This window comes from Spinacia oleracea, chromosome 2 (assembly GCF_020520425.1).
Source record: "Spinacia oleracea cultivar Varoflay chromosome 2, BTI_SOV_V1, whole genome shotgun sequence".
NCBI classification, from domain to species: domain Eukaryota; kingdom Viridiplantae; phylum Streptophyta; class Magnoliopsida; order Caryophyllales; family Amaranthaceae; genus Spinacia; species Spinacia oleracea.
In genome coordinates this window covers 106,159,696-106,181,194 of record NC_079488.1, presented here as the reverse complement: position 1 = coordinate 106,181,194, position 21,499 = coordinate 106,159,696, and the positions used below count along the sequence as shown (strand labels likewise).

The following is a 21,499-nucleotide window of genomic DNA, read 5'->3' as shown; positions in this document are numbered from 1 at the left end:
GATTGGACCCGCCCGATTCGCTAATCTTTCATCTGATTGATTATGCATAATATAAAAAAAGTACTATTAACTTACATATTATAATGTTTAGTTTAATTACTCAATAACTCTAATCAGACAAATGATTTTCCAGAGGCTCTATAATAGAGTTATAAAATTCAAAATTCTCTTATAAAAAAAAGGGCCGAGTCTACGGGTGGGTGTGGATACACGGGAAGAGAGGTGATGAAGAGGGGATGCATTTTATTTTGTATCTCTCGAGACAGGGGCTGGGAGAGGTGGGTATCGTTCCTATCGTGGATGGAGGGGATGAAGATGGAAATTTTAGGCGGGTGCGGGTGTGCAGGACCTGCCCCTTCTCAAAGTTATATCTAACTCAATAAAGTAAATGGTTTAGATAGATGTTAAGTGATCAGGTAATGAGGTTGACGGGGTACGTAGCGAGTATTAAGTGGGTATTACTATATATCGAAATGAAGGGCGGGTGAGATAACTTTATATTTGACACAAGTGTTGAATGAGAATAATTTTATCTATGTACCCTTATTTATTTCAATTGTTTTAATAAGAAAGACACCGAATGAGCAATAACAAATTTATCCATCAGTAATTATTTTATATTTGGAGAATATATATAAACTCTATTTTCATAATAAGAAAATTTGCCAAATACAACCTAATAAATTTGACTATTTGCCAATTACAACCTCAAATTTCTAATTTTGTCAATTACAACCTTAAACTTGTACATCTATTTTAAATTACAACCCGAAACTATTTTTCGGAAAAAATCACCGGAAGATGATGTCATAACGTTATTAAAAAAAACTTACGAAGTACATAATATCTATAAAAAAAAATATTTTTTCAATTTTTTTATTTATTTTGTTTTAATTCTTATTTATCGATTTAATATTTTGTATAAAAATTATGTAATTATTTTTTTAATAACATTATGACATCATTTTTCGGTGATTTTTGCCGGAAAATAACTTCAGGTTGTAATTTAAAATGGATGTATCTCTATTATATAAAGGAACAGCTGAGGGCATAATAGTAAAATAACTTTTCGTGTCCCCTAGGAAATTTACAGAAATACCCCCACCTTTGAATTAAACCCCAGCCCTCCTTCGACGAGCTCTCTCTCCCTCTTTGACTCCATTGCCTTTCTTCATCTCTCCCTTTCTCTCTCCTCTCGCATTTTAATTTTTTGAAATTTCTGCTCCTCAGATCTCTCACATTTTGAACTTTTGTTCTCCGGAGATGAAACACCGCCACTAGCAAAGCGGTGGAGCTAGGCGCATCTTGCGACGACGACGAGGCCGAGAACGAAGTCGCAGAGGAGATCGACGAGGATGACAACGAAGTCGCAGAGGAGATCGACGAGGATGACAACGAAGTCGCCGGCCACCGTATTCTCCGCCGCTTCCTTAGCGCAACCACCGTATTCGCTTTTCTATTTCCATCAGAAGTTCAGATCTGAAGGTAAAACCTTCCCTCATTTCCTTTATTATTTTCATGTAATGATAGTATTTGTTGTAATATGTATTATCCAATTTGTTTAGGCGTAATTCTTCTAATTCTTCACTATTGCAGTACAATTTATTGGGTTTTGAATTAGGGTTTTTCTTGCCCTCCCTTTTGATTTCGTATTTGTTGAATTAGGGTTTTTTGACCCTCCCTTCTGATTTCAAATTTGTTGAATTAGGGGTTTTTTTGCCCTCCCTTTTGATTTCGAATTTGTTGAATTAGGGTTTTTTGCCCTCGATCCCTTTTGATTTCGAAATTGTTGAAGTAGGATTTTTTTGCCCTCCCCTTTGATTTCGAATTTGTTGAATTAGGGTTTTTCTTCCCTCCCTTTTGATTTTGAATTTGCTAAATTCTGATTCTTGACGTGATTCTGAAATGGGTTTTGGGTTTTGTTGAATTTGTGGGAAATTGGGTTTTTGTTTATCGTCAAAATTTAGAATTGGGTGCTGATTTTTGCTAAAAGTTCATTGCTGGTCTTGCAAAACAATATGGCTATGTTGTTTTAGTGCTGGTTTTCTATTGCTTCTTGAATTTTTGGATGGCTTTTCAGTTTTCAAGTCGGCAAAGCCCGCAAAAAGTATGCCCTTTTTCAGTTTTTTACTTCAATTTTTATCTAAATTGTTGTGGGTTTTGATTGTTTTTTATGGGGTTTTTGTTTCTATATTTTCCTTGATCAATTTCTCATATTGGTGATTGAAATTCTGGGTCTTAATCAACAGAAGCTAGACCAATCATATTGGTGATCTGCTGACTGCTGATACAGCGCTACCCGTTGCTTCCAAACAATAGAGGTACACTATATTCTCTATCCCTTAACACTAAAGTCTGTAGCAGCAGTTCATATACATATACAGAGTTCAGAATAGAGCTGATAGCCTGTTACAGATGAATTTGATGCGATTGTATTCACAGATTGTGGTTCCCTGACATCGCTTCTTGAATCAATGCGGAACCTCACATCACTTCAGACACTTGAGATCAGTGTATGTCGAGGGCTTCATCAATACCTAGAACAAAAATACAAATAACCAAATGGGGAGGACTGGTACAAGATTAAACACATCCCCCATATTGATTTTAAATTAAATAATTAGGTGAGTTCTAATTCTTTCATTCCATTTCAATTATTAAAGCCTAATTTCTTCTCTGCTTTAAAACAGTTTGTCATAATTTCTAAAACGCATCTATCTTTCTGCTTGAGCTTTATTTAGCATGTGCAACTTTATTTTCAATGTGCCCAGGAGAATGCAAATTCTCAAGGAGATACACTGCCTCTGTTTTCATTTTCATAGTCAACGACCTATATTTTTTTTTTTTTTTAATCAAATGCGTCTTATAGTCTTCATTGCAAATAACTCTTTCGTTTACATTTCTGAATTATAGAGGGGAGTGAACGGGAACCATGGATAGTGTCCGGTCTGGACCTTACAGTCAGATTTTCCGACCTGATAAAAGTGTCTTCGGGCAGGTAATAACTGGGCAGAAGATTAATATACTGAAGGTGCCGAGCTTATTGACTTCGTAAGGAGGCTGAGAATTGTGACTGTCTTCAAGGTATATAACGATCTTTCTCTCTTATTTTTCCTTTATTTTTTCTTTATATTTTTGGAGTTTTTATAGGGTTCATAATTGTGCGATGGGTTATAATCTAGAATTGTGCAAACCTTTGTTAAGAATTTGACATTATTGTAGAGAATTTTGGATAAATGGAATAGCGATTATTGTAAAGAATAATGTTATTCTTATACTTTCTGAAAGAATTGTGAAGAATAGTGAGAGTCAAATATAATTTGTAGCTTCTCTCAATAGTGTGTTTAACGTTTGACCTTCTCTCAATATAAGTACCAAGTGTGTGCCACTGAAATCAATATCCACAATAACCATAGGTCATCAACAAATTTAATATTGTCTGCATCAAATGATCAATAAGGAATTATTGTGAGGCTGTCAATTTATAAGTTCTAAATTCATCATACAATATCCATACTTAGACATATATCATAATTAATTTAGGTCCAACTCATATTAAAGCTATTGCTACTGTTCGCACTCTTCCTAAATCTTAACACTGATAAGGTGTATCACTGTATCCTACCCATGGCTAACAGCAAGAAATGCTATTACTTTAGATCAAACAGCCTTATTATCTTCTAGACAATGCAAGAGACTTCCTGCTCATTAAAATTCAAATTAGAGGCTTAGACCGAGTATCTAGAAAGCGACATATGCAGCTGAAAGACTAAAGTCACACCAGGAAAAAGAGGCCACAATCAAGGAATTTGAATTTGATTGGTCCTTATTTATAGTTAATTTTTCAATTTAATCAAAACCCCTAAAACTTAACCCTGAATTGCGAATTCATTCCCCTAATTAACCCTAATTGTCGTTACACAATTCACATAATTAATCAAACAATTACTGAAATCATGAAATTAATCTTTCCGCAGAGATGCGTAACAAATTTGGGGAGAATTTAGGATTTTTGGGGTAAAACTAGCGAAAAGAAGTTGAATGCTACCATTGAACATGAACATACAACTGGTTTAGGGAGGTTCAGTATGATCAAATGTATAGTGGGAATGTGTTTATGAATAGCCATGTGTTTTCAGAACCTATTTATTTATGTGTTTTCATTTTTATAATGTTAATTGTGTTACTTAACAATAATAGTTTCCAAGTTTAGGTACGAGGTTCATGTTTTTGTGATAGTATTAACCTAAGAATAGAACAAGAAAATAATCTATTTAATAATCTTTGTTAGATGCACGAAAGAATACATTTTGTGTGAACTTTCCAAACTAGCAATCTAGATAGGATGATCAACAATACACCAAAAAACAAGGAGAAAAAATGTGTTGATTCCTGCAACAAGCTAACTGAGAAAACTTGGAAAGTTTTGAACTCGAAAGATTATATGCTTGGTATGAGCTTGGGTTTGAGTAGTTGTGACTTGACTGTGCTACAAAACTCGAGCTTTTCTACTCTGTATCTTGCTACAATCCTTTGCATACAAAATTACTTACATTGCAGCCATTGAATTTGTGTTTAAGAAGTCCGATACATGAAGAGCACAAAGGGTTTGTTGAAAATTTGAGCACAACATAGAATATATACTTGAATTCCTCATTCATTTACTAGGTAGCTAAGTGCACACTATCTATATTTTTTTTCTGTTTTTTCGGGTATATTAGATGCATTTGGTGCTAGCAGAGAAACAGGAAAAAAAAGGATATCTGATTCTTTCAAAATGGCCATAATCAGTCTCTGAAAATAAATATTTGTGGCAATTTAGATATGGTCATTAGTGATGAATGATACTTAATTGATTTGATCAGGTACATGAAGCCAATGCTGCAGGCTAGCTTCTGCCTACAACCTCCAGGGGAGACTCCGTCAAGGAGATCAACTTTCGATTGGATAATTCGGGATGCATACACGTTTTCTTCGAGGATCAATCTGCCAAAATTCAGTTTCAATGACTAATGTAAAATGTTTATTACTTTGTATTATTATTTACATTTCTTACGTACATAGATTTTTTGATTGATGCAATTGTTGTGTTTAGTTAAATATGAACTTACATCGCGAAATTGACTTATAGTATTAACGTTTTTAAATATGAACTTTGCGAATATTTTCTTGCCCAATATTTGTTGTGATTAGTTGTAATAATAAATTTTTAAGCTTTTTTATATAATTTCGCACGCATTGCGTGCATATAAGACTAGTAAGTTTAAGGTTGTAATTGACAAAAGTAAAAATTTAAGATTGTAATTGACAAATAGTTAACTTTATGAGGTTGTATTTGACAAATTTTCCTTCATAATAATTGAAATATAAATTTATATTTAGATTATAAATCGTACATTGCACTACGTAGTAATTTATTACACTAGGCCGAACGGCCGGAATTATTATGGCAACTGGCAAGCGGACTTTATAATGATCAGGCCTTTTTCGAATCTTATATTCCGGTTTGGGCCGAACATAAAATATCTTTTATTTTAATGGATGGGTCCAATATAATGTCGGATGTTCTCATGTAGTCATGTTCATACTTCCTCTTTTATCTGTCAATTAAAGCCAAATTAAGGAGTTGTTAACGTAACCATGAGTTAAACACACCGCAAATTCTTATATAGTATAGTACAATAAATATTGTACACCGGAATAAAAGTCGAATGTTTAAAATTCATCTGATATATATAAAAGTTATCTAATTTAAGTGGATAATTTTTTTTCATTTTAATAAAAATTATTCCTTTAACACCACTAAAACGAGTAGCTTCTATTAGGCCTTATCTTAACTTATTAATCCTAAAAAAGTGAAAATAATGTAAATTGAATAAGGTTTAAGGGTACTATCATATATCGTGTGACGGATATCGATCTACTACTACTACAAATTAAATTATATCATCTTTTAAATGCTCAATTATGAAAAGAGGTCTTTAAACAAAACACTTAAAACATAAAGATGTTTCTTTGGCCCATCTAATCATCATTTTCCTTACTTTAAACATTAAGAGGTCTTCCTCAGCAAAGCTATGCATAATTTTCTTTACTTTAAAAATATTGGTTTTCAAAATTTCTAAATACTTGCTAATCATCTCTATTTTATAAGAGAAATCTTGAAGTTTTTGAGTTGATATTCCTTTATAGATAAAATTTACTGCCCCTATTGATACAAATTACATTAATTACAATTGCCAATATATATTTAAGTACGCATTGTGGATAGTGGCGTATCTAAGATTTTGAAATAGGATAGACATTTTCTAACAAGCTCTTATTTCGACCCTCTGTCACTATAAAATGTTTGCTCTATTTAGTTGTTCATGGTCTCCAAGCTATAAGGAACCACTTAATACGTAAATATCCCCAAATTTATACGCGTAGAAGTCATAGAAAATTAATATTCTAAAATACATTGAAAATAAGTTTATCCCCAAGTAGGTATGGCAATGAGTCAGATCTGGATCGGGTCCAACGAGATCCAGACCCAGACTCGCTTTTTAAGAGGTGGATCCAGATCCGTTGGGTAAAAAAAAACCAGATTCATACCCAGATCCACAGGGTCTAATGGGTCTAGGGTTGGATCTTGGTCCTAAATGGGTCTAAGCGTATTTATGTTCCAAAAAAATTTGTCCCTATTTTTTCTTATATTACGTAATTTTGTCGCCCATTTTTTGTACGTAAACATAATGTTGCTCTAATAAAACACTAAATACAGAATATTCGTTAATTTTGTATAGGAAACAAAATCATATTAGCCTTGTATAAATATTTAAAGTTTTTAATATTATTATTTATGTCACGTTAATTTTTTTAAAATAGTTTAGTATCATAAGAACCGAATAAAATTTAGCAAGTAAAGATTGAATTATATTTAAATTTTAATATTTTTTTTTTAAAAATTATATATATGGGTCTGTGGGTCGGATCTGGACCAGATCTGGGTCTTTAATTCTTGGACCCGGACCTAGACCCGCCCCATTGAACAAAGACCCAGATCCGCTCCAAATCGACAAGGTCTAATTTTTTTGGACCCAGACCCTTAAAAATGGATAAGGTCCAACCGGATCTGGGTCGGTCTTGGACCCATTACCATCCTTATCCCCAAGTGTACAAGTGTTATATTAATGCATGATTTCTATGCATTTTAATAACTGTTTCAGTTGTTCTTTTACATTTTTTTTTTGGAGGGTAGACATTTGTCTACCCTATGTACAACGTAGATTCGCTTATAATCGCGGACGCGTGTATGAAGAATTTGTCAGTATATAATGTTAGAAAACTTTGATGATAATATTTCCTTATTATGGAAAATTGTGATGATGATTAACTGCGTATAATGGAATTTTTTAAATTTTCACATGATCTTTCCCACTAGATTAAAGAAAATTCACCCTCAAACCAAAACAAATATGTGAAACTTTAACAGAGAGAATAAATAGAGATATTATTATTGCATGTTTTACTTCAAATGAACCTAACAGTATATATACAATGGTTTCCAAAGTATGAAGATAAATAGATATTTATTTACGTCAAAAGAGAGTAATTAGTTTGTTGTAACAAACTTTGACTTTCTAAGTTGACTGAGATATTCCTTCAAAATCTTAACACACAAAATCACACACTATATGTTTTAATCAAAACACTTAAAACTTGTATAAAATCATTCAATGAATAAATAAAAAACAAGGCCCTCCTTTCACAGGTAGGAACCTAATAACAATGGGACTAAGAAAATTAATTGACAATAACTAAAACACTTAAAATCTGAATACATCTATTGTTTTACGCACTTTTCCATAGGGGTAGTTCTCATAATATATCTTCCAATACTCATCAGTGTTGAGCTTCTTAAACATTTGAGGCCGATGAAGACTAACCAGTTCACTAAGTGGTTCGATATGAGTTTTCTTTTCCGGTATACAGAACCCAGTCACGGATATTCTCCCCTTAGATGAATTTGTGACCACCCTATGCACCGCGGCCTTAAACACCCCATTAGTCATTACCTCTCCTATGTCACCTAAGTTAACAAACAGGACGCCTGGATTGACCGGGACCTTGTACCATTGATCATCTTTCTTGATTTGGAGGCCTTCGACTTGGTCATCACCTAAAACAATTGTCATTGTCGATCCATCTGTATGTGGTTTGACACCAAGAACACGTTCAGGGCATGGGCAACGGGGATAGTAACCGAACCTTCCTACTATTGCCCCTTGTGTAGCTGGATGATTTAAGAAGCAATCTTGTTCTAAGTTTAGCGACTTTGCCATTGCCTTGTAAATAACTTCAGTCATGGCCAATAATTTCTTGGAGTACTCATCTATCATTCCCCTGCATCATATCCACAAACAAGCTAATTAAGGTAATTATGATACTGTATAATTGGTGTTGTGTTCATTGTCCTATATGCATGCATCACTATGCATGCATGTAGAGATGGTCAGTGGGTGGAGTCTGCACCAACGTACTGGCCATGACACAACCAGTAATGGGTCACACAAATCGGACCCACTTATGACTTATGACATAACCCGCCTAATGAAGCCGGACATTTTTTTGATGTGTTATGGGTCGAGTTTTTCCAACATTAAAATCCATTTTGACCCAACCCATCGGACTCGACACAATCCACCACGATACACCCCACCCACAAAACACAACCCATCGAAAACACGAACCTAACCCACCCAACACACGAACTCAACCATCTAACCTGTGACCCACCACACCCGCCATCCTAATTTAAACTGTTTTGTATGTTTAAAATGCTAATAAATTTTAATTTTATTGTTTAAATGTACATTAACTTTATTTATATGAGTAGGTCAATACCATAAAAAAGAATCAACTTATGTTCATATAATTGTAACTTTTTAATGCTTAAGTAATCGTCCAAACCCAACTGACACACATCAATTCCTAAAACCCACCAAACCCACCTAACCCATCAGAGTCACATCAACCCCCCAAAAGTCAAAACCTGTCGTAACCAACCAAACCCATCAGACCCACTTGACCCGCACAACCCACGACCCATCCCGTATTGTGTCCATTTTTTCCGACAGAATCCATGACCTGATCCGGTCACCCTGATTTTCACTGAAACGGGTTGTGGGTCAACTACCCACGACCCACCAAACCCACCCACGAGTCCATGACCCACCCAACCAACCCGTCTCGTTGGCCATCCATGTATGCATGTTACAACATACATGCACTCTCGAAGACATTGCAAGAGATCGAGATGCAAAATTGCACTTCTCATTTGGTGCATATACGAAGAATCTTGTAACTTAGTATACGTAGATTTACCTGAATTTCTCCGGCTTCTGCGGCCAGAGTTGGAGATCGCGTTTTCCATCCGGACTAATGACTAGAGTAATCCTATAATTCCAATTTGATTGTCCATCTTTACCATAATTATCACTTCCGTAGCCTAGGAAGACATCACTTGCACTGTACTTGAGCTTCTCCTCCGAAGCAAGTGCGAAGAATTGCTTGGAAACTTCAATCAACTCTTCCTGGAATGAGCTCTCTATTCCATGATTTTTAATCTATTTTAATAAGTACGTCGTCCAAAAATCAGTCATCTTTATGCAATAATTAAGAAATCAGTTACAAACCACATTAGTATTTGACTCTATTCAGATGACTTTATTTTCACTTATTTCATGTCTAACAAGAAGCGGTGTTTGAGGGGATAGAGGGGAGAGTCGGTTGGGGCCGGTCGTTGTGAGAATTGAATTTCCAATGACATGTTAAAATTTGTTATTGTCAATTATTCTCTCAGTTCCTTTTTGTTCTTTACGTACATTTAGAATTTTTTCTTTTATATAGTAATATAATACTCCTGATATTGTGGCAAAAGTTGTGCCAAATGATTATATTAATCAATTAAATTCATTGGAGCATTTAATCTCTTTAACTTTTTTGTTAGAACATTAAATCTCTAACATTTTTCCAATGTCAAATTTTGAATAAAATTAAAAATATTATAAATAAACATATTTGCATTGTTGAAATAAAAAAGAAAGAAATCTCAATCCATATTAATCTGTTGTTAAATCGAGTACATGATACGAAACGTAAAGAATAAAGAGACGAGAGGAGTACTAATTTATGGGTTTGAAATAACTACATTAGAATTTGGGTCACACCCATGATTTCACACTACCATGATGGCATGATACCATCCAAACAATGAATTTACTCAGTTCTGGAATTTTTAATGAAATCATCAATCCAAACGGGCAAACGGTCATAAGATTAATCAAGATCATGCACAAAATTTGTACCTTTAAATTAAGACACGCATGCATGTTTCTAATCCAAAGTTATAAAGGTGGAAAATTTTCCTTTATTTTCGGACAAAAAAAACTGGAATTGTGATCAGTGGCGGAGTCAAGTAGGTGTATGGGGTCCACCGACCCCGGAAAAAAATTGGAAAAAAATACGTATAGCTGAAAACTTAGAGACCTGTTATTATATAAAATCGATCTCTTAGGTTATACTTAAAAACACGAGATAATCCTAAGAGACCATCCTTCCGAATCAACTGGTCTCTTAGAGTTTTGAATTTAAACACCCACTCTCTAAATTTAGTTATTCTTTTCAGTTTTCACCACACATATATAATTGTAATAATTTTGTACGATTATAATATGAATATTGATTGATTTTAGGACGATACATTTTTTTAGTAATATATTATGTGTTGTGGAAGATCACCGGACACAACACTTTAAAAATCATGGGAACGCCATTGCTGACACCCCAAAAAAAAATTCTGGCTCCGCCACTGATAGTGATTGGAGTAAATAAAGAATAAGATCAGAGACATATGCTTCTATATCAAAAAAATTTAACACTTCATCCGCTCCAATTTAATCGTCGCACTAAACTTTTCACGGAATTTTATACGATAAGTTGTTGTAAGTTATCCAAAGTTATAAAGATGTATAAATTTCCTTCATTTTCAGACAAAAATAACTTTAAATTTTGATGGAGTAAATACAGAATAAGATTAGAGAAATATGTTTCAATTTTTTTTTTTTTTTAAATACTCCCTCCATTTCTATTTAATCGTCGCACTAAGCTTATCACGAAGTTTTATGCAATAAGTAATTGTAGGCTTATCTATTAGATCAATAGCAAAATAGATAGAGTGGGAGATAGTGGAAGAAGATGATGTGGTATTATAATTTTGTCTTAATAGTGAATGGCAAGGTCATGTTGTCTTAATTATTTTTCTGAACTAGTATGATATGACCTAATCCGATATGATCGGATTTTTAATTACAATTATCATTATAAAGATTATAGTCATAATTACCATTATAAAGATTATAGTCATAATTAATACCCCATACTCCGTATTACTGGTAAATTAGATATTATTCAAATTTATAATATTGTTATTTTAAATTACACATTATTGATTTAACTACTTCTTACTTAGATAGACCTTGAGTTCTTCATCTAAATATTTTTTATTCTAAATGCGTACACTCAAAAAATAAAACGTGTTAACATGAAATATTGTATTAATATTAATATTCTGTATTAATGAACAACATGAAAATTGACCTGTTGTATTAACATAAATTATTTTATTAATATTAACATGAAATATTGTATTGATATTAATATTAATTAACATTAAATATTGTACTAATTTTATAATCTGGACATGATTTGAGCAGATCGATTCTGATGTGGATCGATCAATTCTGATATGGACATATCGGTTCTGGTTTCTACATGATCTGGTCTCTTCTGGACATATTGATTTTGATCTGGACATATTGATTTTGATCTGGACATATTGGTTCTAATCTGTACGTACACGATTCAGATTGATCTGTTATGATCTGGACTTATATAGCTTTGATCTGGATGTACTGCATGTACAAGATTTGGATAGATCGGTTCTGATCTGGACACGATCTAAACATATAGATTATGATTTGGACATATCAATTTTGATCTGGACATGATCTAAAATCGGTTTTAATATGGACATGATTTAGAACGGATCTGTCCAAATTTGAACATTATTAGTATTTTTATTATTATTATTATTATATTTTTTTTTTTTTTTTTTTTTTTTTTACAAACTTAACAAGCTACAAAGATCAAGTAAACTACAAGAAGTTGGTGGGGAGCCGAGATACAATCTGGGCCCCCACTCCTCTAGCTATGGCGAACCCGATCCTGCTGAAAATGTGGGCAGCTGCCCGTGCCCCTATGTCTTGAGCCCTGGAGTACGTCTGGACCCGCTTCAGCAACGAAACAGCCCCTTTCTCTAACTCCCCAAAAGAAGAGAAGGAAAAAGGAAAGAAACCGTAACCCAAAGCCCTACAACGTGCCGCATACTTAACCTGCTTCCGCTGCGCAGCAACCGCCACAACCCGACCCGGAACGAAGTCTGACAACCCAGATTGCGTCATAGGTGAAGACCCAGTCAAGTCAACACACACATCTACACCGCCATCCCAAGAATAAAGCAATATATCTGCAGGACGAAGAGCTCCATCACTCTCACTAGTCAGCCCAACATCAACCTCCTTTCGAGCAGAAATCCCCGATATCCAAAAGGGTATCACGAACAACATTATGTCGATGTTTGATACCCACGATCCCAGCACAAGACACGGCATGATCCCCATAAATATCCCCATCGAAAACCCGAGAGCAAGCAGAACACGGCGTCGAATCAGAGAACAACGGAATACCCAACCGATAGCAAAGAACCGAACGATAAGTCTTACCGTTCATAGTCTGGCCTAAACCCGAGATGGGGACTGCCCGCAACCAAGCTGAGGAGTGATCCCCCTGCTGGGATTTCCAAAGGGCAACATGACGCGAAGATAAGGAGTAGGCGGATACCGCATCAGCAGTAACCTTCGTGAAATATATGTCTGCCAATTTCTTCATGAGAGTGGGGGCAGCGATTTCACTAGGGCTACTCATAAGGTCGCTCTCCACGGTCCTATTGAAAAGACCAAGAGCATCATCAAAGGCCGACCCCGGACCATCAACACCTGAAAGCCGAAGAAGCGAATCCTGCAAACCAGAAGACTGCAAACGGGATGCAAGAAAAGCATAATGCCGAACATCACCAGCTGAATAAACACCCAATCCTCCATACGAATAAGGCAAGGTAGCAAGACGCCATTGCCAGTCACCGAACCCAGGTCCCGAAGCAGTCACGATACGCTCTAAAGAAGCCCGAAGAGCCACATCAAAAGATACTTGGGCCGCTTCAAAAAGATGAGGTGGACAAGTGCGCATAGCAAAATAGAGTTTAGAAACTCCAGTGCACGCACGAAGAAGCAACAACTCACACTGGGGATCATTAAGCTTAGCTACAGCATCCATCAACACAACAGTCTTCGACACCCGTCGCGAAACCAACTCCTTATTATTATTATTATTATTATTATTATTATTATTAAGCGAAGTGTTATTATTATCTGATTTGGTCTGGTATGTTTTGATCTAATTAGAACTTATTTTTCCGTTCTGATTTGATTTGATCCGATCTAGTTTGATCTGATGTGAAATAATGAATAAGCTAACTCCTGAAATAAGGTGAACCAAATAGAGTTTTAGTTGTTACGTCACTAGTTCAAATTGCATTATCAATGCGACCCTAAATAAATACTTGGTAAAAGGGAGTACTTGACTGAGTTATTAAGCAAAGCGTACCTGAAAGCAACCCCATTCAGAAAGGGCTGATCGGAGTTTTACATGTTCAGGTTCGCTTGCCGGTGTTGATGAAGAGAGGAGTGATAAATCAAGGAGGAGACTATCCTTCCACGTGTCAGGGATGTCAATTGCTTCAGAGAGACCATCTTTTTCCAAGTACTCTGCTGGTATTTCATCACCATTTTCAGCTACTAGCTTTGATTCTGATGATTCTTGATTCGCCATTTTTGGAGTAATTTAATTTGCTAATTAGGGATTTGCTTAATTAGGACACTAAGAAGATATTTAAGCATGTATACTGAGTTACTGACAGGCTAGCATGTGACAGCTTATTACTCCCTACAAATCTATGATAATTTAATTCAAGAGGGCTATCAAAATCTGATATTCAATTTAATTATTTTGAGTCTTTCCATAAGCCATTTCCACTTAAATGTTATGAGTTCATTAAACACGAGTTGTTTTTACTAGAGTTTATATTCTAAGTTTGTTTTATTTGGGATTTGGGAGGAACTTGGGTGAGTTTCTTATGTATTATAATCAGTGTTCAATAAAAATAAATTTTTATATTATATCGGGATAACATTTAAAGATTTTGAGGTAAATATATATTTGTGTTACAATATTTGTCGTTAACCGGTTGTAATTAAGAACTTGTAAAAGACGTGCATCTAATTAAGGCAATTATTTGATATAACTTCCTATTCTGTACTACACTTCACTCTCCTTTAATTCCTATAGTCTTCCATAGTTCCATTAGAAATTTTGAATAAAGGGTTTCGACTTTGGTCAACGATTCTTGACAGCCCAGTTAATTGGGTTGATAGTTGATACATTCTTGACTTGAAATTAAATGGATGGATTTAGCCGTTTGGGTTGAGAATTTCAATCCGACACTGGCTAGCTTAACTCATACGGAGTATATATACGAAAGTATCAAAATTTGTTAAACTATCACCTACTTATAATTTGCATTTTGTTACCAATTGTTTGTTAGTTCAGTGGTAATTAGGGCTGAACTTGGTAATTAGCGGTTGTTCAGTTAGTTCAGTTAGTTCAGTGGTAATTAGCGGTTGTTCCCATCTTTGTTGGGTTGTTATCCTCGTCGCAAAAGCCCTTTTACGACGGGATTTTTACCCGTCGTTATTAGATTATCATAAAATATACAAATTCTTGTAGTGAATTTTCCAAATGAGGGGCTGACATTGAGTAACATACAACTTTTTAGAATCCAAGGACACTCCCAAATATTTGAAGGGAACTCACCTTTTACAAAATTAAACTCATACAAAGTACAAGATAGCATCCTGGAGTTCAGTGAAAAACGTAACACCACCAAAAATAAATACAACTTTTTGAATGATTTGCTTTTAATTAAATCAGAAGCCTCATAGAATAAATTGAAAGTGTGTAACTAATTATTGTTTCCTTTAACATTACTAGCTTCTTGACAAGTGGGTACATTAATTTATAAAAGTACTACTACACACTACTGGGTAGCCAATGATATCTTAATTGGCCTAGTAGTAATAAAGAATGAAAGGGTTGTATACTACAAATTATAGGTTCAAATTTCCCTAATCTATTTAAAAAAAAATACTAAAATTTGACTCAAATATTACTCCATATATAGCATATTTAATGGGCATCTTTTTTTTTTTTCCATCCCAGCTTTTGTATATAATATCTTGACAAATGACAAACTAAACTTTATTTAATTTGCCATCTATAGTATTTGACATAATTAACTACGTACTAATTACACAGTACTATATACATATATTTATATGAATTGAAGTTGAAGATGATGAACTAATTAGGTGAACTTAGATGGAAATTAATATCTGAAAAGAAGTCATTATTGGTAGATTGATGATTTTGATGATCAAGTCCAAGTTCATTTTCCAAGTATACTAACCACCACCAGCTTTCACCACCTTGCTTAACATTTTCATTCTTGTTGTCATTTTCAGAGATTGGAGTGTCAACATCTTTGAATTGGACTTCATTTTCGCCTTGTAACAACTCCCATAAGTCCAAGTTAGGCTCATACGGAATTTCAATTAGCTCATCTAATATATTTTCGGTGTAATTTTCCATTGTTTCATCTTTGTGATCACCCACATTTTCGACCATACTAGGGTTCATATCATTATTAATGGTTATTTGATGGTTTGAAAACGAGGTTTGCGAATTGTAAGAGGTTGAAGAAGAGCTTGAATACTCGACATTATTGTCATTGTCATCGTTGTTGTTGTTGTTGTTGTTGTTGTTGTTGTTGATGATGATTGTTTGGTGTGCAATTAGGACTTGTTGTACTTTGTTGCTTCCATCAAGAACCTCATTAGGAGTAGATGATGTATTGTTATTACATGATGATGATGATGATGATGAAGATAATGATACTTGAGAATCATTGTTACTTCCTTTATCTTTGAGACGTTTCTTTAAGTGAGTGTTCCATACATTCTTGATCTCATTGTCCGTTCTTCCTGGGAAATGTGATGCTATCTTTGACCATCTGAATAATAAATATATAAAAATCACTTAGAAATGAAATAATTGGTTTTAGGGGTCGTTTGGTTGATCGTGGGAAATAGAACTTCCTAGGAATCAGCTTTTCCCACGTATAAGTATTTCCTAGGAAATGAGCGATATTGTTTGGTTAAACATGAGAAGTAAATTTTCATGGGAAGTTCCACTTACCTAGGGGAACCTAGGTAAATAACTTCCTCAATTTTGTAGGAAGTGTGACTTCCCATGTTTTTGCCAGCCAAACAACACTCTAATCTTCCACTTCCTAGGAACTTATACTTCCTATGGTTTTTCATGTCAATCAAACATCACTTTATAAAGGGAATAACTCGTAAGACTGTATCACAGAAAAAAAAATATGATAGAATTTAAGTATGTATATGGGTTAATTACTTGTTTCCTAGCACTTGATGTAGCTTGATTATGGCTTCCTCTTCATGGGGATTGAAATCACCGCGTTTGAGATCTGGTCGGAGGTAATTAACCCATCTTAAGCGACAACTTTTCCCACAACGTGCTAATCCTGTTAATTACCAAATTAGGATAATTAAGTGTTAATGTCATATTATAATTAGACAAGCAAACTAGCTACACAATTAATAGATTAGCAACATTTGATGTGATGATTAGGTTTAGTTTATTGACTTAATTACATGCTAAATTAAGATGTGATTAACTAATTATTTAGTGTATGGAATAGTTATTTTCTACATTAGATTGGGTGGGGAAATCACACAACAACTTTGACGTAGACATTTGCTTGGTAAAATATGTTTGACTTAGTTTACCTAACAACATCTGTCCCTTTGAAGACAAACATTTGATTGGTTAGTTAAGTTGTTTGACTAACTCACCAAGCAACTTATGATTAACCTACCACCTTATTTTTAATCACATATGTTCACACGTGTGAAAGAATTTAGACGTACCTCATTTTTTAAAAAATTTAATGTTTCTGATGGAGTTATTATAGGCCGGTAAAAGTAGAAAGAAAAACATCAAAAGTCAAAAGTCAAAACATACATCACTACTTAATCCTACTCGTATTTGAAAAAAGGATGTCATGATTTCTTCTTTTGGAATTTTTTTATTTTATTTTATCACAAAACAAGTACAAAATAACACCCAATCGATCATATTACTACGTACATACTATGTACACACGATTAGCTATTTCAAAAAATGTACTCCGTAATAATCTAAACAAGTCATTTAATTTTGTGAAAAAAAAAAACTCACCGTGTCTAAGTATATATAAAGAAAGAAAGAGAACTACGTGTAACTAGGATAATAATACTGGATAATATGACCCTTACTTGAAAGTCGTAGGATGAAATATTGATTTATGCACAACATTTTTTTTTTTTTTTGACATGAGCTAAAACAAAATGCACCACATTGAATTGTCTTAAACTACACCCGTAAATTAGTAACGTGCGTTCTCGTGAGAGTTACATTAGTATCTCCTCTCATTAATAAGGTTTTGAGGTTTTGTTTTGCTCTATATAAGAGATTTGTCATTTAATTCACTCTTAAATTGTATGCAATTTATAATTTCACCTTTTTATCATCCTAAAAATCATAATAACATCTCATATTTAAGTACAGAAAAGCCGCAATGTTTGATTTATTCAAGGTCAATATAATGAGTTATGGTAGAATGTACTTTATATTGACTACTTAAGTACTACTAGTAATAGACAATTTACATAGTCATAGTTTGGTAGACGAATTCAACTTTCACAAAAATCTTTAGATTTATTGTTTTGAGTGGTTGTTATAAACAAGTTACATACATCGTTTTATATTACTAGAACAAGTATACATACAATGTACTCCGTACTACGGAGTAGTTAACTTAATACCATCGGGGTTTAATCGTTTTTTTTTGTTTTGTTTTTTTGCTGCGAGTGAGGCACAAGAATAATACTCTGTACAACTTACAAATGGGGGTTGGGGGGACTAGTTTGAACCTGAGACCTATCGTATACAACCTCTAGTCTCAACCACAAGGCCAAGACCTCATTGGTAGTTTGATCGTTATTTAAGCATACATACTACTCCCTAGACTACTAGGGTCTAGCTCGGATGCTTGTGATCATACGAAGTATGTAGGTCAATTGACGTGTGTATAACTGTATATGCCATCTATACGAGGCCCAAAAATTAATGAATTTATTAATTTATATAGTGTAGGTCTTCTGATTGACCATCCGACCAATTTTTTGTCACATAGATTAACTTTTTAGGTATACTCCACTAATTTGCACTTGCCATTTACATAATACAAGTTTTTTTTTTCATATATATATATATATATATATATATATATATATATATATATATATATATATATATATATATATATATATATATATATATATATATAGATAAGTGCTTACCTAATTAGTTACCTACTTCATAAACAAACTACTCCCTCCGTCTCTTTTTGTTTTTTACGTTTTGTATTTTTCACGCGTTTTAACGAATAATTAATTTGCATTGAAATCCCTCAACTTTTTTATTTCAACGAGACAAAATACGTTTATTTATAATGTTTTCACTTTTATCAAAATTCTGATATTGGGAAATGGGAAAAATTTAATGTCCCAATGGAAAAGTGTGAGAGATTAAATGACCCAATGAATTTGATTGGTTAAAATAATAATTGGACACAAATTTTGATAGAATACTAAGTTATTTATGTGATAATATAAAAGGAAATGTAAAGAACATTTTGAAATATCCAAAAAGGAACACGTAAAAAACAAAAAGAGACGGAGGGAGTATTAATTACCAAGATAGTCGTTTAGCATTATGCTTAAATGAAGCTCTTAGTTCCGAATCATTAAGATTAAAATATAGTTATACGTACATTATCAATTTATCATGCGACAACGTACTGCTAAACATTGAGTGAAAAGTCAGTAAAAAGCACGTACAGTCCAAAACATATGATATGATTAAAGTTATGTAATCAAATTAATCCAAAACTAATCATTCTAAAGATCCGAACCAATACCAGGTACGGTGTTGCAGAATTCCAAAGTGGCATAAAAGTTAAGATTTGATGAATCTAAGATAATATTTTTAATCATCAGTAATACTTCGTATATATAATGGGGGAGATCAAGTATAATTCCTCGACGATGATATTTTAAAGGCGACCATTGTAACAACGCAACCATAACCTATTATATATACTTCCTCCGTTCCGAAAATATTGCACCATGTTGACTTCACGCTTCCCAACACATAACTTTGACTCATTATCTCTTGAATTATGTATAAGTAAAAATTATAAAAAATTGATATTTAGAAAATATATATCGATATGAATCTAATAAGATTCTATATGATTACATACTTATTACGTATATTTTACAAAAGATAGTCAAAGGCACAACGTGAATAGTGTAAAAGTCAACATGATGCGATACTTGCGGAACGGAGGAAGTATATCTGATCATGGTAGCTTATTTCAATAGGCTAATTTTTTTGTTAATTCCTTAAAAATGAATTCATGAATTTCAATGAAAAAGGAAATTAAAGGACGAGGAAAACCTGCAAGTTTAGGAAGAGCTCGCCAATTATTATGACCATGGTTTTGAATGAAGGAGATGAGCTTAAAATCCTCAGCTTGAGACCACGGTCCCCTTTTCACACCGGCTTTGTCGCAACATGGCTTTCTTCCTTTACCCATTTATCCTAATTAATTTGTTTCCTAATTAATTAATATGGATTAACTCTTAATCTAAAATCCTAAGCATAGGAGGAATTTTTTGTTTTTAGAAAGAGTGGATTTAATATTGTTGTGGATTAAGTAGGAAGTGATGAGAAATGTGATATGGAAGTATTTATAAGGAAGGAGGAGAGAAAGAGGATGATGACATTCCATGCATTTGCTTACGCTAACGTAGTAGTAAGATTCCTCACTCTTACCAAACACTTTGGACTTTACCCCAATTTTCCTTTTGTTTTTACTTTCTTTTAATCTTTTCTAAAGGTGAAACCTTCGGCCTCAGAACCATCACTTTTCGGCCACTCGAGCATCGTGGAGGTAACTCGCGCCTCAATTGGTTAGTACACAAGGAGTTGCGATTTACCAATGATGTAATGCCCTAGTAGTTAAGATTGAGCATATGTATACGATAGTCGATATGTCACATGAACATAATCTCCCGCTGTTTGTAACTTGTATTGCTTTTGTGGCTCATTCACACTAAAAAAAAAGGTTGATTTTTACAAGATTTGAACACTAGACAGCCCATATGATCCATGCGTATTTTAATGCGAGTTATACTTTTAAAAGCAATCGTATTTTAATATGAGTTGCAATTTTTATTTTTGGTATGTTTTTCTCTAATTCAGTATTTCTCCCTTACCTCATGGTCCTCACTCCCAATTATATTAATCTTTTTTTTTCATGGTCCTCACACTTATTCACATTTTTTTTCCTACAATAATAATTCATTCACTCTCAATTTCTTACAATAAATAATTAACCTATAAACCCTACTCGCGATTAGTTTATTAAATGCAACTCAAACCTACTAAAACTTTATACCGGTCAAAGTATAACACATACTTCGTATTAGAATACAGAGAGAATATATTCACATTTAGCATTCTTAGGGTGTGTTTTCTTCAACTTATAGATGCTAAGTGTGTTCTCTTCAACTTATAGGACCTGAACTTATCTGAACTTATCTTATCTGAACTTATTAGAACTAATTAGAACTTATCTGGACTTATCCGAACTTATCTAACTTATATGAACTTATAAGACCTTATTAAATCTTATAATTAGACTTTATTTAAAGTTTATTAGATTATTACTAAATTTTTAACCATTAGAATATTGATAAATATAAATTAATAAAGCAATTATTATTTAGTTCTTATATTAATAATTATGTTTTTATGTTATTTAATAATATAAATTATTACTCTGTAATAATTATCCAAAATTTATAAAATCCAAGTACGAATTTGATCAATTTGCAAAAATATATTTGTAACTAACTCTTTAATAAACATCTTTATACTCTATAATGTAACTTTATCACGGACGAAAAACAACTCTTTGATCGATGTTCTGTACGAGAATTTCACTTGATGCAATGATATAAAGAAGTAATATTATGATTATTTGCGTCTCACAAAAAAAAACTCATTGATTTGTGATGTACACGTAATT

The 21,499-nt window shown here is 33.5% G+C and overlaps 2 protein-coding genes and 1 long non-coding RNA gene across 3 annotated transcripts; 1 reads left to right on the top strand and 2 right to left on the bottom strand.

The window, feature by feature from the left end:
- The first annotated feature begins 1,049 nt into the window (after positions 1-1,049).
- On the top strand, positions 1,050-5,164 carry LOC110784906 (uncharacterized). The gene is made up of 5 exons (XR_002532432.2): positions 1,050-1,485; positions 2,250-2,321; positions 2,443-2,624; positions 2,914-3,084; positions 4,866-5,164. It is a non-coding gene; the product is annotated as an uncharacterized lncRNA (long non-coding RNA).
- A 2,430-nt stretch (positions 5,165-7,594) lies between these two features.
- LOC110784695 (jasmonate-induced oxygenase 4-like) lies at positions 7,595-14,764 on the bottom strand. The gene is made up of 3 exons (XM_056837677.1): positions 13,765-14,764; positions 9,367-9,608; positions 7,595-8,385 (listed from the first exon to the last, which is right to left on the bottom strand). Exons 1-3 carry the CDS (start codon positions 13,987-13,989, stop codon positions 7,809-7,811), a joined length of 1,044 nt encoding a protein of 347 aa, XP_056693655.1. The 5' UTR covers positions 13,990-14,764; the 3' UTR covers positions 7,595-7,808.
- Positions 14,765-15,303: 539 nt separating this feature from the next.
- Positions 15,304-20,136, bottom strand: LOC110784889 (transcription factor MYB13). Its single transcript, XM_021989340.2, has 3 exons — positions 19,864-20,136; positions 16,693-16,822; positions 15,304-16,285 (listed from the first exon to the last, which is right to left on the bottom strand). The coding sequence occupies exons 1-3, from the start codon at positions 20,000-20,002 to the stop codon at positions 15,577-15,579; spliced, it is 978 nt and encodes a 325-aa protein (XP_021845032.1). The 5' UTR covers positions 20,003-20,136; the 3' UTR covers positions 15,304-15,576.
- Between the last annotated feature and the right edge of the window lie 1,363 nt (positions 20,137-21,499).

Bases quoted from the DNA above. Each gene is read 5' to 3' on its own strand.
- LOC110784889 (XM_021989340.2), bottom strand. From the start codon at position 20,002: ATGGGTAAAGGAAGAAAGCCATGTTGCGACAAAGCCGGTGTGAAAAGG. The intron at 16,823-19,863 runs GTTTTCCTCGTC...GGTAATTAACAG, and splicing joins AGCTCTTCCTAAACTTGCAG to GATTAGCACGTTGTGGGAAA. The intron at 16,286-16,692 runs GTAATTAACCCA...TTTATTATTCAG, and splicing joins CATCAAGTGCTAGGAAACAA to ATGGTCAAAGATAGCATCAC.
- LOC110784695 (XM_056837677.1), bottom strand. From the start codon at position 13,989: ATGGCGAATCAAGAATCATCAGAATCAAAGCTAGTAGCTGAAAATGGT. The intron at 9,609-13,764 runs GTACGCTTTGCT...TTATTAAAATAG, and splicing joins CTGAATGGGGTTGCTTTCAG to ATTAAAAATCATGGAATAGA. The intron at 8,386-9,366 runs GTAAATCTACGT...GATATGATGCAG, and splicing joins CAGAAGCCGGAGAAATTCAG to GGGAATGATAGATGAGTACT.